Genomic DNA, 27,767 nt, shown 5'->3' on the forward strand with positions numbered 1-27,767 from the left:
GTATCCCTAGCCCCCAGGCTCACTCAAAACAACAAATATGGTCAATTGGGCCTCGCAACGGCGAGGACATAACTGAGATTGACCTAAACTTATTAAACTAACTGAGAGTACAGCCTGGAACAGAATAAAAATGGGCCTAGGGGGGTGGAGTTGGATTCTAAACCCCAAACAGATTCTGCAGCACCGACTGCCCGAACCGACTGTCGTGTCGGGTATCCTGCTGTAGGCAGTAATGCGATGTGAATGTGTGGACAGATGACCACGTCGCAGCCTTGCAAATCTCTTTGATAGTGGCTGACTTCAAGTGGGCCACTGACGCTGCCATGGCTCTAACACTATGAGCCGTGACATGACCCTCAAGAGTCAGCCCAGACTGGGCATAAGCGAAGGAGATGCAATCTGCTAGCCAATTAGAAATGGTGTGTTTCCCGACAGCCACTCCCCTCCTATTGAGATCAAAAGAAACAAACAATTGGGCGGACTGTCTGTGGAGCTGTGTCCGCTCCAGATAGAAGGCCAATGCTCTCTTGCAGTCCAATGTGTGCAGTTGACGTTCAGCAGGGCGGGTATGCGGACGGGGGAAGAATGTTGGCAAGACAATTGACTGGTTCAGATGGAACTCCGACACCACCTTTGGCAAGAACTTAAGGTGAGTGCGGAGGACTACTCTATTATGATGAAATTTGGTATAAGGAGCATGAGCTACTAGGGCTTGAAGCTCACTGACTCTACAAGCTGAAGTGACTGCCACCAAGAAAATGACCTTCCAGGTCAAGTACTCCAGATGACAGGAATTCAGTGGCTCGAAAGGGGGTTTCAACAGCTGGTGAGAATGACATTGAGATCCCATGACACTGTAGGAGGTTTGACGGGGGGCTTTGACAAAAGCAAACCTCTCATGAACCGAACAACTAAAGGCTGTCCCGAGATCGGCTTATCTTCCACACGGTAATGGTATGCACTAATTGCACTAAGATGAACTCTTACAGAGTTGGTCTTAAGACCAGACTCGGACAAGTGCAGAAGGTATTCAAGCAGGGTCTGTGTAGGACAAGAGCGAGGATCTAGGTCCTTGCTGTCACACCAGACAGCAAACTTCCGCCATAGAGCGGTACCGGCACCGGAGACCTCACAACGGGCAAGGGGCCAGCCGTCGCCTCACTCGACGGCACCGGCAGCGCAAGCACCCCCGGTACTGGAGGAGAAGGGCACAACAGCTCCTCCAGGATCCCTGGAAGGATGGCCCTGAGGCTCTCGCTTAGAGCGGCTGTCGAGGAAGGCTGGGAGTCCGGTACAGGCGACGAACTGAGAATCTGCTCGGGGCGTGGAGGCGGTACCGAGCTGTCCAGGGTAGAGCGCATCGACACCTCCTGAATAGAGGGTGAGCGGTCCTCCCGGCGTCGATGCCTAGTGGGTGCCCTCGGCGACCCAGAGCTCTCGGTACCACGCCGGGAAGGTGACCGGTGCCGATGCTTCTTTGCCTTTACACGAAGCATGTCACCGGAACCTCCCAGTACCGATGAGGAGGACGTCGAATCCAAGCGCCTCTTCCTCGGGGCCGGGTCCGAAGAAGGTCGATCCCGGGGGGTGGGGCTGTACCGCAGGAGCCCTCGAGGCAGGGGGAGACCTACTCGAGGGCTCACCGCCACCAGCAGGGGAATGGACAGCCCTCACCTGCATTCCGGACAAAGAGGCACCCTCCGACAACATCAGTACCAATGATGATCTTGGTACCGGAGACGCTGGAGCACCGGTTGATGACCTCGGTACCGCCGACGTCGATGCACCGGCCGATGACCTCGATACTGAGACCGTCGAAACACCAGGCGAGGCCCCGAACAGAACGTTCCACTGGCCAATCTTGCCGCCTGAGTTCTCTTTTTTAACAAACAACAGAGAGTACAGGCCTGAGGACAGTGCTCAGCCCCCAGACACTGAAGGAACGAAGCGTGCCTATCAGTGAGCAAGATAGCCCGGTTGCACTGGGTGCACTTCTTGAAGCCGCTGGGAGGCTTCGATGACATGGGCGGAAAAATCACGCCAGCGAAATCAAAATTTGCGATGATGGCAAAGGCACCAAAAATAAAAAGGGAGAAAAACCCCTATGGGCGGCCAACAGGGCCGCTATCGAAAGCGAAAGGAAACTTGTACGGGAAAACAACTCGAAAATAAAGAAAAGTTTTCTCTTTTTTTTTTTAAGAACACGCTAAGTAGACAAAAAAGAAGACTTACGAAACGGAAAGACGCAAGAAAAGCACGATGATCTCCTCAGGGCACAGAACAATGGTAAACACAGCTGTCCCGAGCGCGGAAAAAAGAAGACTGACAAACAAAAGTGAGTTTGGGCGGGAAGACGGTCGCGGATGCACGGTGTGCGTGCGCACGTGAGGCCTAGCAAACGTCTTTACTAGGGAAGATGTCCGATTGGAGGGGCTGCCACGGACGTCACCCAGTAGTGAGAACAAGCAGCCTGCTTGTCCTCGGAGAAAGACTTCATACAAATTAAAAAAAGTCCCTGCAGTGCATTTTCCCTTGATGGCCGTCTTTCTCCCCAAACAGGGAAATCAAAACTGTTTTTGCTCACAACTTTTTTAGTACTAACAGTGATATTTGAACCTGCCACCTCTGCATTACAAGACCAGTAATGTAACCACTTGGCCACAGCACCACTTAGTTGGATGTCTCTCCTTTTTGATTATACCCTTTCAGGTCTCTCTCAGCTAATCACAGCATGTTTAGCTGTCTGTGAGTGGCTGAGACAGACCTGGAGGGGCATAATCAAAAGGGAGGAACATCCAAGTAAGTGGAGCTGTGGCCAAGTGGTTACATCACTGGTCTTGTAATGAGAAGCTGGCTGGTTCAAATTCCACTGTTATTACTAAAAAAAGCTGTGAGTAAAAACAGTTTTGATTTCCCCATTCGGGGAGAAAGACAGCCATCCCCGTTCGGGGAGAACGACGGCCATTAAGGGAAGTGCACTGCAGGGCCTTTTTTAATTTGTATGAAGTCTTTATTGAACATTTCTCAAAACAGTATCACAAAATACAGCACTCCAGAACAAGTAAGTCATAACATAACTGATCAGCAAGATCTAAATATCCAGAAGTACCAGTGCACTACGAATGCTGGCCCCTCCCACGGCCAAATGCCTTGGATTTGGCCGGGTTTGAGATGGCCGGTTCTAGTTTCCATTATCGCTGAAAAACAAAGTCGGCCATCTGAAACCCGGCGATCTATGGCATTTGGCCGGCCCCAACCGTATTATTGAAACAAAAGATGGCCAGCCATCTTTTTCGATAATATGGTTCCGGACAGCTCTTTGCGGAGCCGCCAAAATAGATGGCCAGCCATCTATTTGGCCGGCGCCATTCGATTATGCCCCTCTTTGAAACTGTTCTTTCTTAGCCATACAGAATTTTACAAATGCATGGAAACTGACTTCATAGATAGTAATTAATAACATAAGAAGATAGTAATTAATAACATAAGAGGCCAAAGTAAGATTTCCAGTTTAATCACAACAAATATGCATGAGATGGATTTGCATACCAAGGAGGCAGTGCATGCAAATCTATCTAATGCATATGCATTGTGGATATCCCAAAACTCAGATTGGCTGAGTGTGCCCCAGTGTCATTCAGCTGAAGGTTCTGGAAGCCAAATTTAGGCTCTTAGGTAGAAAGTTCAAATCCAGAACCTCTAGGATAGCATTTTCTGAAGTGCTACCCATTCCACCCACAGGGCCCAAAGAGACAGGCAGAGCTCCAGAGTCTCAATGCATGGATGAGGCGATGGTGCAGGGAGGAGGGTTTTAGATTTCTTTTTTTTTTTTTTTTTTAAATGTTTTTATTGGCAAGAGAGAATACAATTTATGCAAAACAAGCAACATTATAGTACAAAAACGACACGCTTAAATTGCCTTGTCAAAATGCATTTGACAAGATACCTCATGAAAGGCTACAAAGGAAATTGGAGGGTCATGGGATAGAAGGAAATGTCCCATTGTGGATTAAAAACTGGTTGAAGGATAGGAAACAGAGAGTGGGGTTAAATGGGCAGTATTCACAATGGAGAAGGGTAGTTAGTGGGGTTCCTAAGGGGTCTGTGCTATGACCGCTGCTTTTTAACATGTTTATAAATGATTTAGAGATGGGAGTAACTAGCGAGGTAATTAAATTTGCTGATGACACAAAGTTATTCAAAGTCATTAACTCGCGATAGGATTGTGAAAAATTACAGAAGGACCTTACGAGACTGGGAGACTGGTCGGCTAAATGGCAGATGACGTTTAATGTGAGCAAGTGCAAGGTGATGCATGTGGGAAAAAAGAACCCGAATTATAGCTACGTCATGCAAGGTTCCACGTTAGGAGTTACGGACCAAGAAAGGGATCTGGGTGTCGTCGTCGATAATACACTGAAATCTTCTGCTCAGTGTGCTGCTGCGGCTAGGAAAGCGAATAGAATGTTGAGAATCATTAGGAAAGGTATGGAAAACAGGTGTGAGGATGTTATAATACCGCTGTATCGCTCCATGGTGTGACCGCACCTTGAGTACTGTATTCAATTCTGGTCGCCGCATCTCAAGAAAGATATAGTACAATTGGAAAAGGTGCAGCGAAGGGCGACTAAAATGATAGCGGGGATGGGACGACTTCCCTATGAAGAAAGACTAAGGAGGCTAGGGCTTTTCAGCTTGGAGAAGAGACGGCTGAGGGGAGACATGATAGAGGTATATAAAATAATGAGTGGAGTGGAACAGGTGGATGTGAAGCGTCTGTTCACGAATTCCAAAAATACTAGGACTAGGGGGCATGCGATGAAACTACAGTGTAGTAAATTTAAAACAAATCGGAGAAAAATTTTCTTCACCCAACGCATAATTAAACTCTGGAATTCGTTGCCGGAGAATGTGGTGAAGGCGGTTAGCTTAGCAGAGTTTAAAAAGGGGTTGGACGATTTCCTAAAGGACAAGTCCATAAACTGCTACTAAATGGACTTGGGAAACATCCACAATTCCAGGAATAACATGTATAGAATGTTTGTACGTTTGGGAAGCTCGCCAGGTGCTCTTGGCCTGGATTGGCCGCTGTCGTGGAAAGGATGCTGGCCTCGATGGACCTTTGGTCTTTTCCCAGTGTGGCATTACTTATGTACTACATACATGCAGGTAAAACAGAGCAAGGAAATAGCGACCTAGCTAAGAACAGAAAACAAAAGAGCTATTGTACAGCTCACCGCTATCAAAAAGTAGATGTGTCTCAACTGTGTGAAGAAAGGGGCCCTATTCCATGTCTTACCCATCCAGTACCACCTGGAGAGGCCATTTTGTCCCCAGGGCAATTGTATGAATGTTGTGTCTAAGGCTGTAAAAGAGGGGAATCTCTTCTCATGACTCCCTAGTGTATAAAGATAATGCCTAAGTTGCAAGTATGAGAAAAAAGAGGTCCTGGGGATCAGGCAAGTTAACGCCCCCTTCTTCCCTGTCGCGAATCAATTTATTGTACCCAATTCTTGCTCTCCTGGCCCCCCAAATAAATGAGGAAATCACCCCCCTATATATCTTTTCATCCTTGCTCGATACCCATAGTGGCATCATTTGTAGAGGATATAAGATCTTAGGTAATAGGACAGTGGTGTGCTGGTAAATGTTTAACAACAGGCTCTCTCCCCGGTCCACCTCTGCGCCCCCACCCGTCCATCTCTGCGCCCCTCGTCCACCTCTGTGCCCCCCCCCCCCCAAATTGCAGAGCTGGCTATAGCCGGGGAGAGAGCCTGGGGGGGGGGGGGCAATCTAATTCGTATTTAATGTGGGATAAAATGCCATAAATAAGTAATAAACTTTTAATGTTGAGCACCTGATTCTCAAAGTGGACATATTCCAAACACTATAATGAAAATAAAATGATTTTTTTTTTCTACCTTTGTTGTCTGGTGACTTTGTTTTTCTGCTCATGCTGGCCCAGTATTCGATTCTGCTGCTATCTGTCCTCTTAACTCCGTTTCCAGGGCTTCCTTTCCATTATTTCTTTACTTTCCTCCTTTCTTCTTCATTTCTGGTCCTCAGCTTCTGCCTATTTTCTTCATCCATGTGCAGTTTTTCTCCTCTCTTCCTTTTCCCTCTTCTCATCTCCTTCCTCACTCTTCCCTCCCCTCCATCCATGTCCAGCATTTCTTCTCTCTCCCTTCCCTATCCTCTATCCATGTCCAGCAACCCTCCTCTCACCCCTGCCCTCCATCCACCCATGTCCAGCAGCAACCCTCCTCTCCCCTGCCCTCCATGCACCCATGTCCAGCAGCAACCCCCCTCTCCCCTGCCCTCCATGCACCTATGTCCAGCAACCCTCCTCTCCCCTCCATGCACCCATGTCCAGCAACCCTCCTCTCCCCCCTGACCTCCTTCCACCCGTGTCCAGCGACCCTCCTGTCCCCCTGCCCTCCATCCACCCATGTCCAGCAACCCTCCTCTCCCCCTGCCCTGCATCCACCCATGTCCAGCAACCCTCCCTTCCCCTGCCCTCCATCCACCCACCCATGTTCAGCAACCCTCCTCTCCCCTGCCCTTCATCCACCCACCCATGTCCAGCAACCCTTGTCTCCCCCCTGCCCTCCTCTCCTCCATCTGCCTTCTTCCAGCCTACCCACTCCCCTGGTCGTCCATCTTCCGTCTGCCCTGCTCTGCAGCTCTGCTCCCCGATAGTAGCCCTGGTTTCCTTTTGCCCCGCCGCCCTGCCTTTAAAATTTTTATTTTCCCTCGAGGCGCGCCAGCGTTCAAGCAAAGGCAGCAGGCTCAGCTCGGTTCCAGCCTTCGTTCCGTTCCTTCGCATCATGGCTCCGCCCTCGCCTGACGTATTTCCTGTTTGCGCGAGGGTGGAGCCATGATGCGAAGGAACGGAACGAAGGCTGGAACCGAGCTGAGCCTGCTGCCTTCGCTTCAACGCTGGCGTGCCTCGAGGGAAAATAAAAATTTTAAAGGCAGGGCAGCAGCGCAAGAAGAAAACCAGGGCTACTATCGGCAGATCTGCAGAGGGCAGACGGAAGATGGAACAGCGGGGGAGCAGAGGCGAGCCGGCTCGCACGGGCCAACAACCAGCTCGCAAGATGCCAGTAAATTTAACAACCGGCTCTTGCGAGCCGGTGCGAGCCGGCTCCAGCACACACTGAGCTGAGCCCATCTCACTGGGACCAAGACTACCACCAGAGTGATCCACCGATATCTCTCTCAATGACACTGAGGCTGGAAGTCATCAACTCTTCTCTTGCCTTCCCAGGGCCTAAATTATGAATTCAGCCATAATTATTGCCCCTATTTGACTGACTGTACATTTGTCCTTTAGATTGTAAGCTCCTTTGAGCAGGGACTGTCCTTCTATGTTAAATTGTACAGCGCTGCGTAACCCTAGTAGCACTTTAGAAATGTCAAGTAGTAGTAGTAATTATGCATTCAGTATTCAGAAACTCTCTTATATGGTGTATAGCCCCGCCCAGCGCATCCCACGATACACTGGGCAGGGCTGGGCACTGCCATTTTGTGGCGTCACAGGAAGAGGAGGGAGGCAGGCTACCCTCCCTCCTCCAACCCACAAGGTAGGGGGGTAGGGGGGCCTGGACCACCAGGGACCCTTTGCTGGGGGACTAGGGGGCTAGAGACCCACCGGATCTCCAGCTCTCCCTGAACCTGGGGGGATCATCGGGGGGGGAGGGATCATTGGGGGAGGGACCGGTGGTCCAGCGGACCTCCAGCCCCCCTGTCGCTGGGGGGGGTTGGTTGGTCACCCGCTAGGCCAACAGGGACTTTTTGTTGAGGGGAGTTAGGGGGGGCTGGAGACCCACTGGATCTCCAGCCCTCACTGAACCTGAGGGGGGGATCGTCGGGGGAACCATTCCTCCCCAATGATCTGCAAACCCTAACGCCAGCTCGGAGCTGGCATAGGGTTTGCCGCAGCCAGCGACCCAATCTTTGGTGCACTGGCCACTGATTATTGGGGATGAATACGTTTTGCCCTGTTTAGCATGCATTTGCATACTAATTGCATTCAGAGCCCTCAAACGCGTTGTTTCACGTGCTCGAGGGCTCTGATCATGAGGCGGTAGCAAACGCTAGCGCTAGTATGGTGCTAGCCTCTAGCGCCGGCGTTTGCTTCTGATCATCCGCCTTTAATTATCATTCTGGGAATTACTATTTGATCAAACATGAGCACAATGCTCAGTTTTTTCTGGTTCACTTCACTTAAACAAGTTGTCTTAGAAAAATTCACAACTAAAGCACTGGAACTTACTTATCCAAATAAAAATAAACCCATTCATCAGGGCTAACATCATCGCCTCAGTTCCACTACTCACTCTGAACCCAGCCTGTACTTTATCCAACAACAGTTTGCATTACAAAAAAAACCCCTGGCATTTGAAAAAATTTGGCTAATGTTGGTATATTAGAAATTGGTCTGAGATTGTCATACAAAGTCAAATCGTCAAGATCCTACCCAAACCTACACTACCCAAATAGCAAAGGACTGAAATACAAAACAACTTACGAATCTGGTTTCTCCTATATAAGTGCAAAACTATGGAATGGCCTCCCAAAAGCTGTGAAAACAACACACGAACACCTGAACTTCAGGAAATCACTAAAAACCAACCTCTTCAAAACGGCCTACCACAACAAACCCATGTAAACCTCTTCTCCCAGAAACACAGCATGACTATAATCATATTTGACAACACGCAATCTTCGTCCCTTCCAACCCTCCACTTTAACTCATTTGATCACTATACTTCCTTGTATGTTTTATCAACCGACTAGGCAAACGCCTTTGATGGTACTATGTAAGCCACATTGAGCCTGCAAATAAGTGGGAAAATGTGGGGTACAAATGCAATAAATAAATAAATAATTAGATGTGTCCACACCCTTCTTTTTTAATATAGGCATAAGCGCCCCGTATAAGAGGCTTGGGGAGGCTAAGCCTCCCCAGCCCAGCTGTGACCTTCGCGGCGGTCCCGCCTGCCTCCCTCTCCAAACGTACCCCGAGACTCCCGACGACGAAATCTTCTGCTGCCACCGCTTCTATTGAGCAGCGCAGCGGCAGCCAGGAACAACACCTACGCTCATCCGCTGCCGGAGCCAGCATAACATAAGAAGAAAAAGAAGCAGGGGGCCGCAGCAGCGTTCAGACATGCGCTGTCTGCTCTGCCGGTCTCTGCCCCGTGACGTCAATTTCCCGTTCCAGGGGCAGATGACTGGCAGAGCCGATAGTGCATGTCTGAACGCTGCTGCGGCCCCGCGCTTCTTTTTCTTCTTCTGTCAGCGCTGCTGTAAAGAGGGCCGGGCCGGAGGGAGAGAAGAGAACGTGTGGAAACGGTAGGAGGAAAGAGAAGGAGAGCAGGGGAGAGCCAGGGGACATGAACAAGAGCAGTGGACAGCCAGAGAGCGATAGGGAAAGAAAGAGGGGACATGGAAAAAAGCAGGGGAGAGCCAGAAAGAGATGGGGACAGAAAGAGGAGCCATGGAAAAGAGCAGGGGAGAGCCAGGGACATGGAAAAAAGCAGGGGAGAGCCAGAAAGAAATGGGGAGAGAAAGAGGGGCCATGGAAAAGAGCAGGGGAGAGCCAGAGAGAGATGGGGGAGAGAAAGAGGGGACATGGGCAGGAGAGAGAGAGAAGCTGCTGGGGAGAAACTGGGGGAGACCCTAGCTGTCAGACTGAGAAATGCTGGCTGGATGAAAGGAGGGAGAAAGAGGGAAAATGCTGGAAGGAGGGGGCAAAATGAGGGAAGACGCTGGTAGGGAGGGAAAGAGGAAAGACACTGGAAGAATGGGGTGAGAGAGGACATGCTGAATGGAAAAGGGTCAAGAGAGAGAACTGTCTAGAAGGAAGGGGAGATAGAGGAAGACAATGGACGGAAGGATTGGGAGAGGATAATGGGTGGAAGGATGGAGAAAGAAAGAGGAATGACACTGGATGGAATGGTAGGAGAAAAAGAGGGAAGGTGCTGAACATGGATGGAGGGGAGGGAAGTATATGCACATGGATGGAGGGTAGAGGAGAAATGCTGGATATGGATGGAGGAAAAACTGTTGAATTTAAGAGCTGGATCGGGATACTGAAGGATAGGGACAGGGCTACAGATGGTAGACAGGACGCATAAGGACACAGGAGGATGGTGGACATGGTGAGAGAAAAAATATCAAATGGAAAGAAGACACTGCATAAAACAGAAGACACTGGGACCAAAGGTAGAAAAAAGTATTTTATTCAGAATTAATTAATTGGAATATGTCAGCTTTTGGAAATGTGCATCTGTGATATTTTGCATGTAAGTTTCAATTTTTCTAATATTGCTGATTGCTGAGTCTGACTTCTTGAGGTAACTTTCCCGTTCAGTATTTTGCCTTCATATCTGTTGTGTCATGTGTTTTTCATGCGTGATCAAGGTGCAGTATCCTGCTAGCGTGTAGCATTTGCAGCCCTTTTTGTCTTGTTTTTTTTATGAGGTAGTGTATTGGTGTTTTAGAGCCTGGTATAATTACAGTTCTGCCTTTCCACGCATAAGGTTGTGCTCGTCCTGTCCTTGGAATTAGTGCTGTTATGGTTTGGTAAGGTTATGAGTGTTTTTTTGCACAAGTTTGTGTATAGTGTTTTGCAGTGGAGAGATTGTGTATTGGGCTTACTGAGGTGGCACCAAATCATCAGAAAGGGTTTTAGAGCCTAAATCATGAAACACTATCTCTTGAAGGATCTACATATAGCCGTTCATAAAAGGAGCTCATTGTGAACACTTTCCACCCTAAAAGGGTGTTTTGTGGCTCTACATAAGAATTGTGATATTATGATCCCTTGTTTCATATTGTTGACAGTCTGCATTTTCCGTATGGGTGGTATATTGGTGTATTAGGTCTGCCCAGTGTAATAATTTATGGTACAGTAAGATTCTGAGTGTGTTTTTGCACAAATTTGTGCATAGTGTTTTGCAATTGAGCAATTGTGGTTAGTACATGCTTTGAGCAACCACTTTATTCTTTGACATATGATACATATTTAATATCTAAATTTAATAAAAGGTATTAATTGTGACTTATTTTTACTTATTTTTTTTCTGTGTTGTCAGACAATTATGAATGTAAGTCCCGCCCCTGGCCCCACCCCTAACCCTGCCCCCTTTAGCCTCCCCAAACAGTGGGAAAGGGGTTTAAAATAACAGGGAATAATTGAAAGGAGGGTTGGAGTGGGTGATGTTGTACTGGGGAAAACTGATGTAGCTTTTGTAACCAAAAAGGGAATAGCCTCCTGAGCATTGGTAATGGAAAAGTGATTTTAAGTGATTTTAACCACTTTGATGGGAAAATTTTGACACTGAGAAGGATAAAAAGAGGATCAGTGTCATACAGACATATATAGGAATGTAAAGGGTCACAAGGGATATAGGTTTAAAGGATAGAATGTTCAGTGAATTGAGAGACTGAGGGAGTCACTGCAGAAGGAGGTGAGTGAATGAGCTGCAGGACCGCTCCTTAGAACAGGGTACCAGTATATTAGCATAGGTTTTGTAAGAGAGAGGAAATTGTTTATATTTTGTTTTATCTAACCCCTGACCACAGTGTTGATAATATTAAGAGTAAAGTCACCAGGTAAAAGGCATTTTTTGTGAATAGGAAGTAAGGGTTTTGCCTCCCATTTTAGTTGCTTAAGAAAGGTTTAGGAAGAAGAAACATCCGGAAGATGAAACACCTGGACGAACGGGTCCCCACGCAAGCAAGGCTGGAGTTACACCTCCTCAGCTAAGTTATATGTGTATGCTCAATACAAAGAGCTTCTAGCTCTCAGAGAACGAATCCAATGCTGTGATTGGGCTAAGGTAAGCCCTTGTTGCAAACTGCTTGAACTTTGCAAGTTTGCTAAAAGACTGGCCAGAGCCAGACCTCATAAGTAAAATAGAACTGAAAAGCTGTGTTTGGGGCGTGACAATCCCACAACTATGTTCTGTGTCTGACACTACCGCCAGAGGTGGCTGACTGTTCTTTGCCGGACCTGCCAGGGTTTTCCCATTCTATGCCCGGGCTCTGTGAAGAAACAGGCATGGGAACTTCTGTTCTTGTAAATAAATACTTACTTTTGCATTCTACCTTTTGTCTGACTGTATTATTCTCTCTAGCCCCACCCAATCCCTGCTCGGGGTCTCAGACTCAAGTTCCTCTTCAATATTGCTAATATTTATATTGAAAAAAGACACATCTCAAGCATTAAGTCCTGAGCTATAATTTTGGTCACTTTCCCTTCAGCAGGAGTGGACTCTGTTCACCACCACTCTGCGTTCTGTTTCACAGCCAGTCCTTTATACAATTTACAGCTTTTCATAAAAGATGAGACTGTCTTTTGTGCAATATGTCAAGTAAATTGTCCCTTGCATAAAAGTACATATAGGGGCCGTTTTAAAAAGCGGTATTAAGCCCAACGTGGGCTTACCACTCACTAAAAAGGAAGTAGCCAGGCAGTAGTTCCCACCCCTAGCATGCCGTCATATCCAGCGCTATAAAATATATTTATTTTTGTAGTGCCGGTATGTACCTAGCAGTAATCGGGCAGTGTTACATGCTGCCCGGTTAGTGCCAGCTGAGCGCAGGAGCCCTTATCATCACCTCAATGGGTGACGGTAAGTGCTCCCCTCTGAAATGGCCATTTCCTCAAAAACATGCGCTAATGCCAGCACAGGCCCCTTTTGCAGTAGCTTGGTAAAAGGGGCCCATAGTTTGTAGGCACAACTGGCACAAAATTGTGACTCTGTAATTTTGAGAGTAAACCACAGAAGTATTTGCACACAAGTCTTACCATGTTACATAAGTACATAAGTAATGCCATACTGGGAAAAGACCAAGGGTCCATCGAGCCCAGAATCCTGTCCATGACAGCTGCCAATCCAGGCCAAGGGCACCTGGCAAGCTTCCCAAATGTACAAACATTCTATACATGTTATTCCTGGAATTGTGGATTTTTCCCAAGTCCATTTTGTAGCGGTTTATGGACTTGTCCTTTAGGAAACCGTCCAACCCCTTTTTAAACTCTGATAAGCTAACCACCTTCACCACTTTCTCCGGCAACAAATTCCAGAGTTTAATTATATGTTGGGTGAAGAAAACTTTTCTCCGATTTGTTTTAAATTTACTACACTGTAGTTTCATCGCATGCCCCCTAGTCCTAGTATATTTGAAAAGCATGAACAGACGCTTCACATCCACCTGTTCCACTCCACTCATTATTTTATATGCCTCTATCATGTCTCCCCTCAGCCGTCTCTTCTCCAAGCTGAATAGCCCTAGCCTCCTTAATGTGCAAAAAAGTCCTTAAAACATAACAGATATAATTCTATCAGTTTTTAAATCATCCAAAGTTTGCACCAACTTGATTTTTGGCACTATGCAAAACCTCAACACACTTATGTCAGTATATATATACACACACACACACACACACACAAATACCTAAATTTACTAGAAGACCCATACACAGAAATGCAAAAATTATTTCAGTCTTAAGCTTCAGCACTGGGATGCAAACGTCTATAGTGTATGCATGATAGCTATCACCAGAAATAGACTTACTGTTATAATGAATGGGACAGTGTTGATCATTTCCAAAATGAAGGGTATTCTTAAAATTTGTTCCCAGATGTTTCCCTTTATAAAAAGAAAAGTTAGTCAATCATATTTTATTTATGCAAAAAATGTTTTTAAGCATTTCTGAGGTGTTTATATAGAACAGAATATCTGTTAAAAAGACTCAATATTCAAAAGCACTAATGTGGTCACCAGCATCGCCAACTGCATAAGTGCTTTTGTTTTAAAAATTCATGGCAAATATGCCCTTATCACTACCAACAGTGAACACTTTCCACATATATTCAGTACTATTACTTATCTTGAGAGCAAAGAGCAATGCTGCATATACATATTTTTATAATGCTGTGGCAGCATTTAAAAATAAAAAATAACACTGGTTGCCTACCCCTGTGCTTTCTGCAGTCAATTGCTGGTCAGAAGAATGAGCAAAAATTAAAATTATATTTCTTTGTTTTTTTCCATATTATGTTGTCAATTATGGTAAAATCTTTAATAAAAAAGTTAATTCTTCTTGTTCTTCAAACATATAACGAGCTATTTTAATCACTAAATGGTCAAATGTGTATACTGATGGAAAGGGGTATGATTTGGGTTGAGGTACAGGTGGTGGAAAATTAACATGTTGTGCAGCTAAATGCAATCCATTCAAGTGGTGACAGGTAAATAATAAGTTTATCTTGTACGAGGTACCTCTATATATGTAAATCATAATTCTGCCCAATAGCTTCATTCCATCCCAAAACATGTGTTCTTCAAACTACACATATTTTTATGTATGTAATCTCTAAGGTAATTTTATAAAAGCCCTTTTACATATAAAAATAGCATTTACACACAAAACATCCTTTATAAAAGTACCTTCTAATGTGTATATTTTACCCTTACCCTTCTCTTTGGTCTGTCTGATGTTTGGAATGTCCAAGATAATTGCCATGATAATTACTCAAATAACCAATAATAATACTATGATGATTACATAAACAGATGTCTATCAAATCCAGATAAATAAATAAATAAAAATTCACTTAAAGTTATATGTGATTTTTTTGGCTCTGCTCTTCCCCCACACCCCCGTGATAGTTCTACAATAGTTTAGTGTGCGGTGACAGACGTATTATTCGCCAAACGGTCTTTTGTAAGGTATGGATCTTTGTCTTGAGTACTTTTGTGTGACTAGTTCGCTGACGTAACCTCTCCCACTTTATAATATCGGACACATTGCTTTCACTTTAGCTCAAACTCTGAGGTGTTATTGAGATTTAAATATTAATCAGTGTTACTTTACGACCTAGTAAATGTTTTTTTAAACCAGATTGGGATCCAAATACGTATCGACTTTACTTGGCTAGCAATAGATATATCGTATTTCCTTTCACTTACATACACACTTAGGTATATTTAGGTGCATCAGTTTGGGTATTTGCTAGCGTTACTCAGTGAGCATTTTAAGGCTTTCATTTGATTGCAACGCAACACGTGACTACTCACCTCCTTCTGTTTTTTGTAGACCATTTTTAATATCCTGATCTGCACCCCTCTTATTTTGCGATTTGAAAATTAATTATCACGTCACCTGATGGTCTTATTTTTACTGCTGTCATCAGCATCAAGGTTAGTTCTTTTTACATTTTTTAACACCCTCTATGTACATGTCAAGCCATACTTTTATATATAACTACATTTGATGATGTTTATGAAGATAATGGCATTGGTTTTATAGATGTCATAGTTTACAATTTGTATTTTATAATTTCCAATGTGCATTTAGTCACAATTTGCATTTTAGTCACTAATATGACTATTGTAATTATCCTTGTGTTGTCATCCTATAACTTATTTTTCATGCAAGTGTTTCTTTTCTATGCATCTAGTAAAAAGTATGTTTTTATCCCTTAAAATATGCCTTTTAGTACTTACATCAACATGGCAATTATCTTTTTGATTTAATGTTTGTTATTTTTATATATGTATTTATTTTATATATGTATTTGTTGGTCATGTAGGGTGAAAATAAATAATTAGGACAATAATTATTCCCTGAATAATACTTATTACAAGGTTCCTAGCTCAGTCTAGGGGATATTATACAGGAACCTTGTTGCTGGCACCCTGCCAGTGGTTTTGTTCCCCGCCAAAGAACTGAAGCCACGCACAGATGATATTATTATTATTTATTATAGGTAGGTCAAGTTATTGAAGAAGGATGTACCATGGACTTAGGGTCCAGAGCAGGAATCTGCTATGCAGGAGCTGAAGGAGCAGCTCAGCCGCTTTCCATGCCTCGCGTACCCTGAGGGGGTCGTGAGTTCTACGTTGACCTGGGGATACTCCAATCACTCTATGAGTGCTGTCTTGTATCAGAAATATGATTCTGATAAGCAGGTTGTGGCCTATGCCAGTAAGGCCTATCCGAAGTGGAAAAGAAGTATTCAGACTGTGAGAAATTCTTATTGACCACAGTGTGGGCTCTGCAACATTTCCGGAGTTACATCCAAGGGGAGAAGCTAATCGTGGAACTTGTCATCAAATCGTAGTTTCCTGGGTAGTGACCGAATCAAATCTGGTCGGGTGTCCAACAGCAGGATAGTCTCCTGGACACTGGCTCTTCAAGGATGGCCTCTAGAGGTAAGGTATGCTCAAAAACATTTGCAATGTAGTAGCCCAAGGTATGGCTGACCTGCATGACTGTGCAGGACATGATTCCTTTGCAGGTAATCCTGAAACAGATATCCCACCACTAGAGGTAGAACCTCATCGACACCACCTGTATGATGAGAAGATTTGTACTACCATGCCCAAAAGTCTATGTGGATGGTTTGGCCTACCGCCGTTGACACAGACCATGGAGTTGGTTGCAGGTGTGGGAGTGGTATGGAATCCAACCGTTCCTGAAGAGGACTGTGAAGCACAGCTTGGGTTCACAGACAAATCAGTACGCAGAGATTGCTGCAGCTTGGTGGCGATACAGTCTGCCATTCAGAGAGGAATTAGGGAATTGGCATATCCACCGACTCAGATTATGTGAGATAGAACTTTGTCTCACATCTACCCAACTGGAAGCAGAACAACATGCTAAACTCGAAAGGGAAAACCGGTACATCATGGAAGTTTTGATTCTGGCCTTAGATCGCCTGGTATGGGACCATGACATGACCATCTATTGGAAGAAGGTTAAGGGTCATGCCAAAGTTGATAGTCCTGACAAGATTGGGAATGACTTAGCAGACCAACTCGCCAAGGAAGGTGCACTCACAGGAGAATTATGGCAGTTCTCAGAGTCTGAGACATTGGCAGTTCATGCTGTCACTCGACGGCAACAAACAGTCGAATGAGACTCCTGTATTCCAGTGGTGCAGTGAAGTCCCATCATTTGATCTTGTAACGGCTCAGAAATCGGATCCAGTGGTTGGTCGGTTTATGGAGTACATCCAGAATCTGCAAGAACATCCATTGACAGAAGAGGAGTGTCAATCTGAAGAACTGAGGATACTCTATACATCCAGGGAGAAGTTCAAGAATCTGACAGGACCTGCTTATTCAGACGAGTAAGCATGGCATTGAGCAATGGGTTGTGCCTCTGACATATCGTGCATCATGTTGCAACAATGCTCATGATGAACCATGTGCAGGACATAGAGGGGAAGGCGTCACCTATGAGACCTTGAAGCAAGTGGCTTATTGGCCCCATATGCGTCAGGATGTGAAGCTGTATACTCGAGGTTGTCTGACCTGTTGTCGTTTCCAGCCATCTTCTCCATCGCATTGAGCACCCCTCAGGAGGAAGGGTATTTGCTATGCCCTGGTCAGATATCCAGATTAATTGGGTTGGACCTGTGGTTCGATCCACCCGAGGCAACATGTACATGTTGACTGTCACCTGCATGTCACCAAGTGGTGTGGAGTGCCTACCTGCACCCAATTGCACCGCCGAGACTACGGCTACCTTACTTCTGAATCATGTGTTCAGCCGGTGGGGTTTGCCCATGCGAGTGGACTCAGACCAAGGATCCCAGTTTACCGCCGAACTGATCCAACACATGTGGAAGATGCTAGGCGTGAAGAGTAAACTACACATTGCCTACCGACCTCAGTCCTTAGGACAAGTGGAAAGAGCTAATCGTACCATCATCACCATTCTGAAGAAGTATGTATCCACATCAGGTAAGGCTTGGGACATGAAGTTACCTTTGGTCCTCATGGCCATATGTGCCACACCCCATCGGTCCACAGGAGTGTCACCCTTGAGATGATGACAGGTAGGGAAATGATGTTACCAATTCATTTGCTTTACAGGACTAATGATGTGAACTTGTCCAGTGCTACTTCCTCTCATGAGTATGTCACCCATTTGCGGCAGCATTCCAAAGTGCCTTTGCCCAAAAGAACTTGGAAAGTAGTGCTAGAGGTAAGAAAGCCTACTATGATCAAGGGGCTATCTCCAAAGAATACCAAATTGGCGACAAAGGTATTCTATTTCAATTTTGCCAGAAACAAGGTAAAAGAAAAGAAGTTTCTGCCCAGTTGGCATGGTCCTTTCCCTAAAGTAGAAAAAGCTTCACCTGTGGCTTACCAAATTCGCCTCAGGAAAAATTCTCAAGGTGAAGATAACCTTAAATGGGTCCACATCAATCAGCTGAGACCATGTCATCCCAGTCATTCGGTTCCAGATTCATGCATTGTTGAAATGACACAAACTAACCATGAAGCAGAATAGCTTCGTCTTTTGTTTTTCAGCTACAGAGAAAAAACAGAATCTTGAAGATTCGGTGCAGTTGCCAAGCGGATTGATCCTGTGTCCTGTTCCTGATGTCTTTCTTCAAGATGTTCCTAACGCCCTGCTTCCTAATCCATTGGTGGTTTTCAACATTCCTTCCCTTGTTCCTCATGATTTCATTGTTTAGTCATGACTGTTGGAGTTTTTCTTTGCCAAAGAATCATTCTTCTTGTTGGGGGGGAATTTGTTTGGTTTTATTTTATTTCAACCGATCCAGTGTTCCTGAAAGTGAAGTTTTGGATGTGTTTGTTTGTTTTTGGGACATTTCATTGACTTTCTTTTTGAACTGTGACAATGCTTATGTTTGAAGACTTTCTCATCCTCACCATTATGTGGACCATTTGTTCCTGTTTGATGTCTTCTTGATGTGAGACGTTGACCATTTACACCTCATCTTTATCACGGTCCACCCTATTCACTATGGTTTGGACATTATGTCGTTTTACAGTCTAAAGACTCTCAAACCCTACAAATGAGGGCTTGCATCCCGGGATGTCATTCAGTTGATAAAAGTTTAGACCCGAAGGTTGTTCTCTGTTACACAAAGAAATCCTAAGTGGCACAAGTCTGAGCTTTGTTGTTTACATTCTCTTACTGTGTGTGTTCACTGAAGGCTGTTGAAGCGTGGGGTGTCTGGTAGTCGTACATCTGTGCTTTTGCCAGATTTATGACCTGGCAGTGAACCAGGTTTTTTTTTTGTTTGTACTAGCTGTGTTAATTGTTAGCTGTTTTTTTCTTTCTTTCACTTTCCTGTCCGTTCAGTGTCAGTATGGCGGCACCTAGCCATAGGCTCTCGCCTCTAGAAGTAGCAGTGTTTGATGCAATGGTAGCAGGGGCCAGTCTAAAACCCTTACGGAGGGCTCTCTGAAGTCTATGTTGTCCTTATTTCGCAAAAGAAGATGCACAAAGTTTCAAAGCATATGAGGCAGTCTTAAACCAAATCTTGAAGGTAAAGCATAGATTGACGTTCCCATTAGTGGAGTTCTCATGCACCCTGGCTGGCCAAAATGGAAAGTGCAGGTGTAATCGCTCTACATTGCAAAACGAAATTCACCAGTGCGTACTGAAGTTGACGCCCCTAAAGAAAGAGAGACTTGATTTACAATTGGCTCTTGAGAGCAAAACTTCACAGGCAACTGGTGGAGGGGGGGAGGTGACTGATAGTTCCCATGATCATGGTATATGCGCCGAATGTGTGGGCCTTCAAGACAAATGTGCTGCTTTAGAGAAAGGACAGATTGCATTGGGAACAGACTGCCCCATCTTTACAGACTGATTTGAGGCTGAAAAATGATCCCTCTCTGCTAAATCATATCAATTAGAGGAGGTGATGCGAACTTTAAGTTTGCGAATGAAAGAAGTAAATCACACTCACTCCGGCAACAGGAGGAGAGAGAAATGCATCAGGATATGATTTCTGCTTTGCGTAGGGAGTTACAACATGAGAAAGGTAGTCATATCTTTGCTCAGCAGGCTTGCATAAAGCCGAGGCGAGAACTAGCAGAGTCCTGGGCAGAAAAATAATACACCTTTCACTGCAGTTATCTCAGGCTTTGCAGGATAAAGAGATGTGTATAAAAACACTCAATCAGCATAAGGAGACCTAGAGATGTTGCGGAAGGAGGTATGTGACTTGGTGGATGAGGCTACTGCTACACCCACGGAGTTGCAGGATAGGGATGACGTGAGATCACCCAGCCCTGTGCTAGAACAATTTTGTGTGCCTGAATGGGTCCCTTGTAATGAATAGAGCCAGGAGTCTAATTCTTTTCAGTTTGACAGCACCTCCCCGGTACAGTACTCTTGGTCTGCAGACCTTTGAAAGCATGCCGGATCACAGTCTCCGCCCAGTCCGGTCACGGAACACTGTATCCCCGATGAGGACACTGACACTAGTAATCAGAGACTCCCACCAGTCAGGTCCCGGATGAGGCCCCATTTTTTGTAGGGTGAAAATAAATAATTAGGACAATAATATTCCCTGATAATACTTATTACAAGGTTCCTAGCTCAGTCTAGGGTGATATTATACAGGAATGTTGTTGCTGGCACCCTGCCAGTGTTTTGTTCCCCGCCAAAGAACCGAAGCCACGTCACAGATGATATATTACTTCTCCCACTCTCCCGCATTCTTCCAGACCTCTCTCTCGGGTGATAGCCTAGACCAATTATGATCACGTACAGTCCAGTGCCTATGGGCAAGAAGAATCTTTGTTTTGTGACCTTGGAGATGGTAACTTCTGGTGCCATGAGTATAGACTCCCTTCCCAGCCTCTCAGAGATAGCAGGGGGATGGTTGGAACACAGAAGTCCTTGGGCTTCGGCAAGCCTGTCAGTGATTTTCCACAAGCTGAAGCTGGATCCTTGCTGACACAGAGATGTTCAGGTCAGAGGGTTGCAGCAGCCATCTTATTGTAACAAGCTGTCATAGGCTTGTATAAGCCAAGACCAGCTCAGGCTAGATCACAGGAAATACCCCTACAGTCACATCATTGTCCTCCAGTATTTATATCAACATGGTAATGTTTTTGATATTCTATAAAATATGTTTTACCACTTAAAATATGCCTTTAGTACTTATATTAGCATGGTAATTATCTTTGTGTCTCATTGGTTGTTATCTTATATATGTACTTATTGTTTACAACATCTGTCCTCCAGCATCTATATCAACATGGTAACGTTTTTTTATATTCTATATTTATATGTTCCTCTTTATTGGACATTGTATCACTGTATATCTTATTAATTAATTAATTAATTAATTATTGTTTTTGTTTTTGTTTATAGATTCCTGATGTAGGCCATCTGGCCGAAACACAACATTGTGTCAAGTCATTTTTAATGTGGAATTGTTTATTATTATTCGCTTGAAAATTAATAAATATGTTATTTTAAACTTTATTTTGGGTCCAGTTATTGGATTGCCTGGCTCATATTCCCACCTTTTTGTTTACATTTACGCTTCGTGGGATCTATTGAGTTCTCCAGGTACGTGGATTCTCGTAGTTCTACATAGAGCCATCAATAGTGGCAAACAGGCACCTCTACAGGTGGCTAAGGGTGAGACACTGCCATGTTCAAATGAGGCTGCTGCCCCACTTCCACTGGGTGCATTGGTGATTGCAAGATCTTCAGGAGACATGGAAAAAGGCCAGGAAGAAAACCTGGACTTCATGTTACCCACGCAATAGATTATGACGCAACAGAACTAGTGAACCATCTGAAGTCATGTTGGATTCTATTCAGCAGGCTGTAGATTCTCTTTACAAAGCTTGTTTTGTCATCCTACCTGGAGTTCTTCAAAATTCTACTGAACTACAAACTGGAGATGGACTTTGCTTCTTCTTTACAAAAATTGAAGACCTTGGACTCAACTTTAACAGGTGAAGTCAGCTCAAAATACTTATTTGCATGACAAGGTGATATTATATCAAAAAAAATGGAGAATTTGAGAATTATATTGTCTTTGAATGTGAGATTGTTGAATTCCTGCAGATATGAAATCAACACAAAAGAATTTATTTTATAGATTGTTAAAGAAACATTAAATATGTGGAATTCAGTCTTTTCCACTGCAGAAGATATATTATCTTCCTATAGTACCTTTGGAGAGAAGAAGTTCTTCAGGCAGAAAAGATCTGGCTCATAAATCTTCTGCTAGTTTATATTTGACTACATTTTAGAAAGTTCTGCAGAAGAGATTGTGTCCAGAACAATTTCATTAGTGCCTGCTGTTTTCTACTACTACTACTACTATTTAGCATTTCTATAGCGCTACAAGGCGTACGCAGCGCTGCACAAACATAGAAGAAAGACAGTCCCTGCTCAAAGAGCTTACATCTAATAGAAAAAAAGTAAATAAAGTAAGCAAATCAAATCAATTAATGTGAACGGGAAGGAAGAGAGGAGGGTAGGTGGAGGCAAGTGGTTACAATGGTTACGAGTCAAAAGCAATGTTAAAGAGGTGGGCTTTCAGTCTAGATTTAAAGGTGGCCAAGGATGGGGCAAGACGTAGGGGCTCAGGAAGTTTATTCCAGGCATAGGGTGCAGCGAGACAGAAGGCGCGAAGTCTGGAGTTGGCAGTAGTGGAGAAGGGAACAGATAAGAAGGATTTATCCATGGAGCGGAGTGCACGGGAAGGGGTGTAGGGAAGGACGAGTGTGGAGAGATACTGGGGAGAAGCAGAGTGAGTACATTTATAGGTTATAAGAAGTTTGAACAGGATGCGAAAACGGATAGGGAGCCAGTGAAGGGTCTTGAGGAGAGGGGTAGTATGAGTAAAGCGACCCTGGCGGAAGATGAGACGGGCAGCAGAGTTTTGAACCGACTGGAGAGGGGAGAGGTGACTAAGTGGGAGGCCAGCAAGAAGCAGATTGCAGTAGTCTAAACAAGAGGTGACAAGGGTGTGGAGGAGGGTTTTGGTAGAGTGCTCGGAAAGAAAGGGGCGGATTTTACGGATGTTGTAAAGAAAGAAACGACAGGTCTTGGCAATCTGCTGGATATGAGCAGAGAAGGAGAGAGAAGAGTCAAAGATGACCCCAAGGTTTCGAGCTGAGGAGACAGGGAGAATGAGAGAGCCATCAACAGAAATAGAAAACGGGGGGAGCGGGGAGGTGGGTTTGGGGGGGAAAATGAGAAGCTCGGTTTTGGTCATATTTAATTTCAGGTGGTGTTGAGACAATCAGACAGCAATGTCAGACAAGCACGCTGAAACTTTGGTTTGGATGCAAGGTGAGATATCAGGGGTAGAAAGGTAGATTTGGGAGTCATCAGCATAGAGATTGTAGGAAAAGCCATGGGATGAGATAATGAACCAAGGGAAGAAGTGTAGATAGAAAAGAGGAGGGAACCAAGACAGAACCCTGAGGTATGCCGACAGGCAGAGGGATAGAAGTAGAAGAGGATCCACCAGAGTGAACACTAAAGGTGCGGAGGGAGAGGTAGGAAGAGAACCAGGAAAGGACAGAGCCCTGGAATCCAAGTGAGGACAGGGTATCGAGAAGTATGCTGTGATCGACAGTGTCAAAAGCAGCGGAAAGATCAAGAAGAATGAGGATGGAATATTGACCTCTGGATTTAGCCAGTAATAGGTCATTGGAGACTTTAGTAAGCGCAGTTTCGGTTGAGTGGAGAGGGCGAAAACCAGATTGTAGTGGGTCAAGAATAGCATGTGAGGAGAGAAAATCAAGGCAGCGGCAGTGAACAGCACGCTCAAGTAATTTGGAGAGAAAAGGTAGGAGGGAGATGGGTCGGTAATTAGAGGGACAAGTAGGGTTGAGTGAAGGCTTCTTAAGGAGAGGTGTGACCACAGCATGTTTAAAGGCAGCAGGGACAGTCGCAGTGGAAAGTGAGAGGTTGAGAATGTGACAGATAAAAGGAATAACAGCAGGAGAGATGGCATTAAGAAGATGGGTGGGAATGGGATCAGAGGAACAGGTGGTACATTTTGAGGAAGAAAGGAGAAGTGTAGTTTCCTCAATAGTAACTTCAGGAAAGGAGGAAAGGGAATGAGGGGAAGGAGAGAGAGGGGAACGGACTTGTGGAGGGAGAGGTGGTGAGGTAGAGAAAGCAAGGTTTATCTTTTGAACCTTGTTGTGAAAGAATTCAGCAAGGGTCTGAGGAGATAATGAAGGGGGAGTTGGGCGAGGGGGCACCTTGAGGAGAGAGTTCAATGTGGTGAAGAGAAGTCGAGGATTAGAGCCAAGAGAGTTGGTCAGTTGGATATAATAATCCTGTTTGGCACGTAAAAGAGTAGATTGGAAGGAGGTCAGCATGAACTTAAAGTGTAAGAAATCAGCAAGGGCCCGAGATTTCCGCCAGAGGCGTTCGGCGGAGCGGGTACAGGAACGTAGGTAGCGGATATTAGAAGTCAGCCAAGGTTGGGGTTTTGTACGCCTTACAGGGCGGGTCATCAAAGGTGCAAGAGTGTCTAAGGCAGAGGATAGAGTATTGTTGTAGGAAGAAACAGCCTCGTTGACAGACGTGGATGGTGCCACAGTAGAGAGGAGGTTTGAAACATGGGAGGATAGAGATGAAGGGTCAATATCGTGAAGATTCCTAGATAAATTAGATAAGATAGGACGGGACTGGGAGGGAGGAGATTTAAGTGTGAAAGTTATAAGATGGTGACCAGAGGAGGAAAGATCAGAGGCAAGAAAACTAGAGGGTGAACAGTTGGAGGAGAAGATGAGATCAAGACAGTGACCATTTTGATGAGTGGGGGAGGTGGAGCATAGTTGGAGATTAAAGGACAAGGAGGCATTGTTAGGCTTGATCTTTAGAGTTTCTGAATATAATTTTTGGGGAGGAAAAATATCTGTTTTTCTGGATGTCTTTAACTGGACACAGATTACAAGGAAAAAAAGTTCTTGATTATTGACAGTAGAGCCCAAAAGAATTCAGGATCTTCAGTTCTGCCAAAACTGAATCTGTGACCGAAATTGGCAGCTTGGTTTGGGCAGAAACTGAAACTATAAACGAAACTGCCCCCCTTTCCATCCCCCATACCCAATGAAAAAAAGTTCCCTCCTGAGTCAACATATCCAGTGGTGGGCCCCTATCCCATACAACCACCCATAGGCCCTTTTCAGGCCTACCTTAGGAAGTCCTGGTGGTCTAGTGGCCTCCTTGAAGGCAGGAATGAACTCCACTTGTTCCTGCCCCATTTCTTTGCTCTGACACAACAGCAAGACTGCCACAGGAGGTCCTGGCAGTCATTTTGCGATTGGAACCAGCACCAGCAGGAAACACACTCCTGTCCATAATGGTTCCAGTCCCAAAATGGCTGCCGGGACCGGTGTGTACCCAGCAGTAATTAGGCAGTACCGCTCGCTGCCCGGTTACCGTGGGAGCCCTTACCGCCACCTCAAGTGCTTCACTTGCTGCACGGCAATTTCCTCAAAAAAAGAAAGACATACCTTTTACCCACTGCAGTAAAAGGGGGTCTTAGCACTCGTCAAAAACACTTTTAGCACAGCTTGGTAAAGGGGCCCTAAGTGTGATGATAGAGAACAGGGAACTTTGCATTTAAGTTGGCTATGGTTGGGTTTTTCTGAGCACTGAAAATTGTTTTTTTAATTATATATATATAATTTTGCTATTATAAAGCAACCTGAGTCTTATATATTGTATTTAAATATACTAGATATGTTTTCTTTGAGCCATCACCGCTGCAATTCTTTTGGGAAGGAAAGGGAATCTCAAGTGAATGAACTTAGCTTGTTATTCCAGAGAAGTAGGGCTTTATAGTTTAGATGGAAAGGAGTCCTCATATTTTGATTTAATCATTCCTATTTGCTTTTTTTTTTTTTTTTACATTTGTACCCTGTGCTTTCCCACTCATGGCAGGCTCAATGCGGCTTACATAGGGCAATGGAGGGTTAAGTGACTTGCCCAGAGTCACTAGGAGCTGCCTGTGCCTGAAGTCGGAATCAAACTCAGTTCCCAGGACCAAAGTCCACCACCTAACCACTAGGCCACTCCTCCACAATTTTCTTCTAAATTTCCCCACTGGTTCCCTAATATTGTGGGCTAACCAGTGCTTTTTTGTGCTGGTACGCAACGGTACAGCGTACCGGCACCTTTTTTTTTTGCTCCCCCTGCCCCGTGAGTCCATGTCCCGCACGCAGTGCCAGCCCCCATTTCCGGCCGCTGCTGCTTCTACCTGTTGAGCAGCAGCGGCCGCTACACAAAGAAAAAGATTTTTTTTAAATTCAAACCTGGCTGAAACGCGGCACCCCAGCACTGTAGACAGCCATTAGGCATTGGTTGTTGCCCCGCAGCCGCTCCTCCTCTTGCCTCAAGGTCACTGTGCTCCTCCGGGGTCTTCCTCCAGGAGCAGTGACGTAGAGGCAAGAGGAGGAGCGGCTGTGGGGCAACAGCCAATGCCTAATGGCTGTCTACAGTGCTGGGGTGCCGCGTTTCAGCCAGGTTTCAATTTTTTTTTAAATCTTCTTTTTCTTTGTGTAGCGGCCGCTGCTGCTCAACAACAGGAGAAGCAGCAGCGGCCGGAAATAGGGGCTGGTGCGTCGCGACTTCGCGCCGTTCGCGGGAAACTTGGCAGGGAGAGGGAAACCAACAGAGGGAAGAATTGGGGAGAGAGAGAAAGAGAGAAACAAACGGAAGGATTGGGGAGAGAGAGAAACCAACAGAGGGAAGGATTGGGGAGAGAGAGAGAGAGAGGGAAACCAACAGAGGGAAGGATTGGGGAGAGAGAGAGAGAGGGAAAACAACAGAGGGAAGGATTGGGGAGAGAGAGAGAGAGGGAAACCAACAGAGGGAAGGATTGGGGAGAGAGAGAAAGAGGGAAACCAACAGAGGGAAGGATTGGGGGGAGAGAGAGAGAGAGAGAGAGAGAGGGGAAACCAACATTCTCCGAGGACAAGCAGGCTGCTTGTTCTCACGACTGGGTGACGTCCGCGGCAGCCCCCACCAACCGGAAGAAGCTTCGCGGGCGGTCCGCACGCGCGGGGCACGCCCACCGCGCATGCGCGGCCGTCTTCCCGCTCGTGCGCGACCGTCTCCCGCCAGTCTTTCTTTTCCGCACCTGGAGAGAGTCGTGCCGTCGCCGCTCTCTCTTCGCAGCCCCGGAAAGACCGTCGCGTTTACGCGATTTTGTTCATTTTTCGTATTACTTGTTGCCGCGCGCTCTAGTTTTCCTTTTCCAAAAAAAAAAAAAAAAAAGAGAGCACGCGCTCCTTTTCCCTCGTTTTCTAGCGAGGGGCGTCGCGTTGCGGCCTTGTGGCCCGCGCGATCGATTAATTTTTCGATGTGTGATTTTCCGCCACCATCGACGACTTTAACTTCGCCGACGCGATTTTTCCGTCGATGTCCTCGAAGGTCCCGAGTGGATTTAAGAAGTGTGGTCGGTGCGGCCGGCCGATCTCGCAGACCGACACCCACGCTTGGTGCTCCAGTGCCTCGGGCCGGAGCACAATATCAAGTCGTGTTCTCTGTGTCTCGGTCTCCAGAACCGGACTCAGGTTGCGAGGCAAGTTCTGCGGGACCGTCTCTTTTGGAACTTGCGCCGGCCCCTCGACGTCGACTTCGACGGCATCGGTATCGACGCCCGGTCCTTCGGTACCGGTATCGATGCCCGAAAAATCGGCATCGATGGCATCGACCCCAGGAGAACAGGTCCCGTCGGCCCGCCGGTCCTCCGGTGAGGGTAGAGGTGAGAGACCGCATGTGGTCAGTCGGCCCCGGTCACTCCTTCAGCCCGTGGCCCTCGGGACCGAACCCTGTCTGACCCGGTTCTCGGGACCGAGGGGGTCGACCTCCTCCTCCTCCATACCACCTGGCACCGGTGACAAAGAAGCCCCGTCACCGGTCGCCCTCGACGCATCCGGCTCTCGGTACCGGAGAGGAGTCGACGCCGAAG

At 45.8% G+C, this 27,767-nt stretch overlaps 1 protein-coding gene across 3 annotated transcripts in view; it reads right to left on the reverse strand.

The window, feature by feature from the left end:
- Positions 1-27,767, reverse strand: part of KCNT2 (potassium sodium-activated channel subfamily T member 2) — a 1,050,204-nt gene that overhangs the window by 642,112 nt on the left and 380,325 nt on the right. For all 3 annotated transcript variants that reach the window (XM_030206382.1, XM_030206381.1, XM_030206379.1), the window contains exon 6: positions 13,594-13,668. In XM_030206382.1, the coding sequence (XP_030062242.1) occupies positions 13,594-13,668 (75 nt within the window). The remainder of the gene's footprint in view (positions 1-13,593; positions 13,669-27,767) is intronic.

The sequence above is a fragment of the Microcaecilia unicolor genome, chromosome 6 (assembly GCF_901765095.1).
Source record: "Microcaecilia unicolor chromosome 6, aMicUni1.1, whole genome shotgun sequence".
NCBI lineage: Eukaryota > Metazoa > Chordata > Amphibia > Gymnophiona > Siphonopidae > Microcaecilia > Microcaecilia unicolor.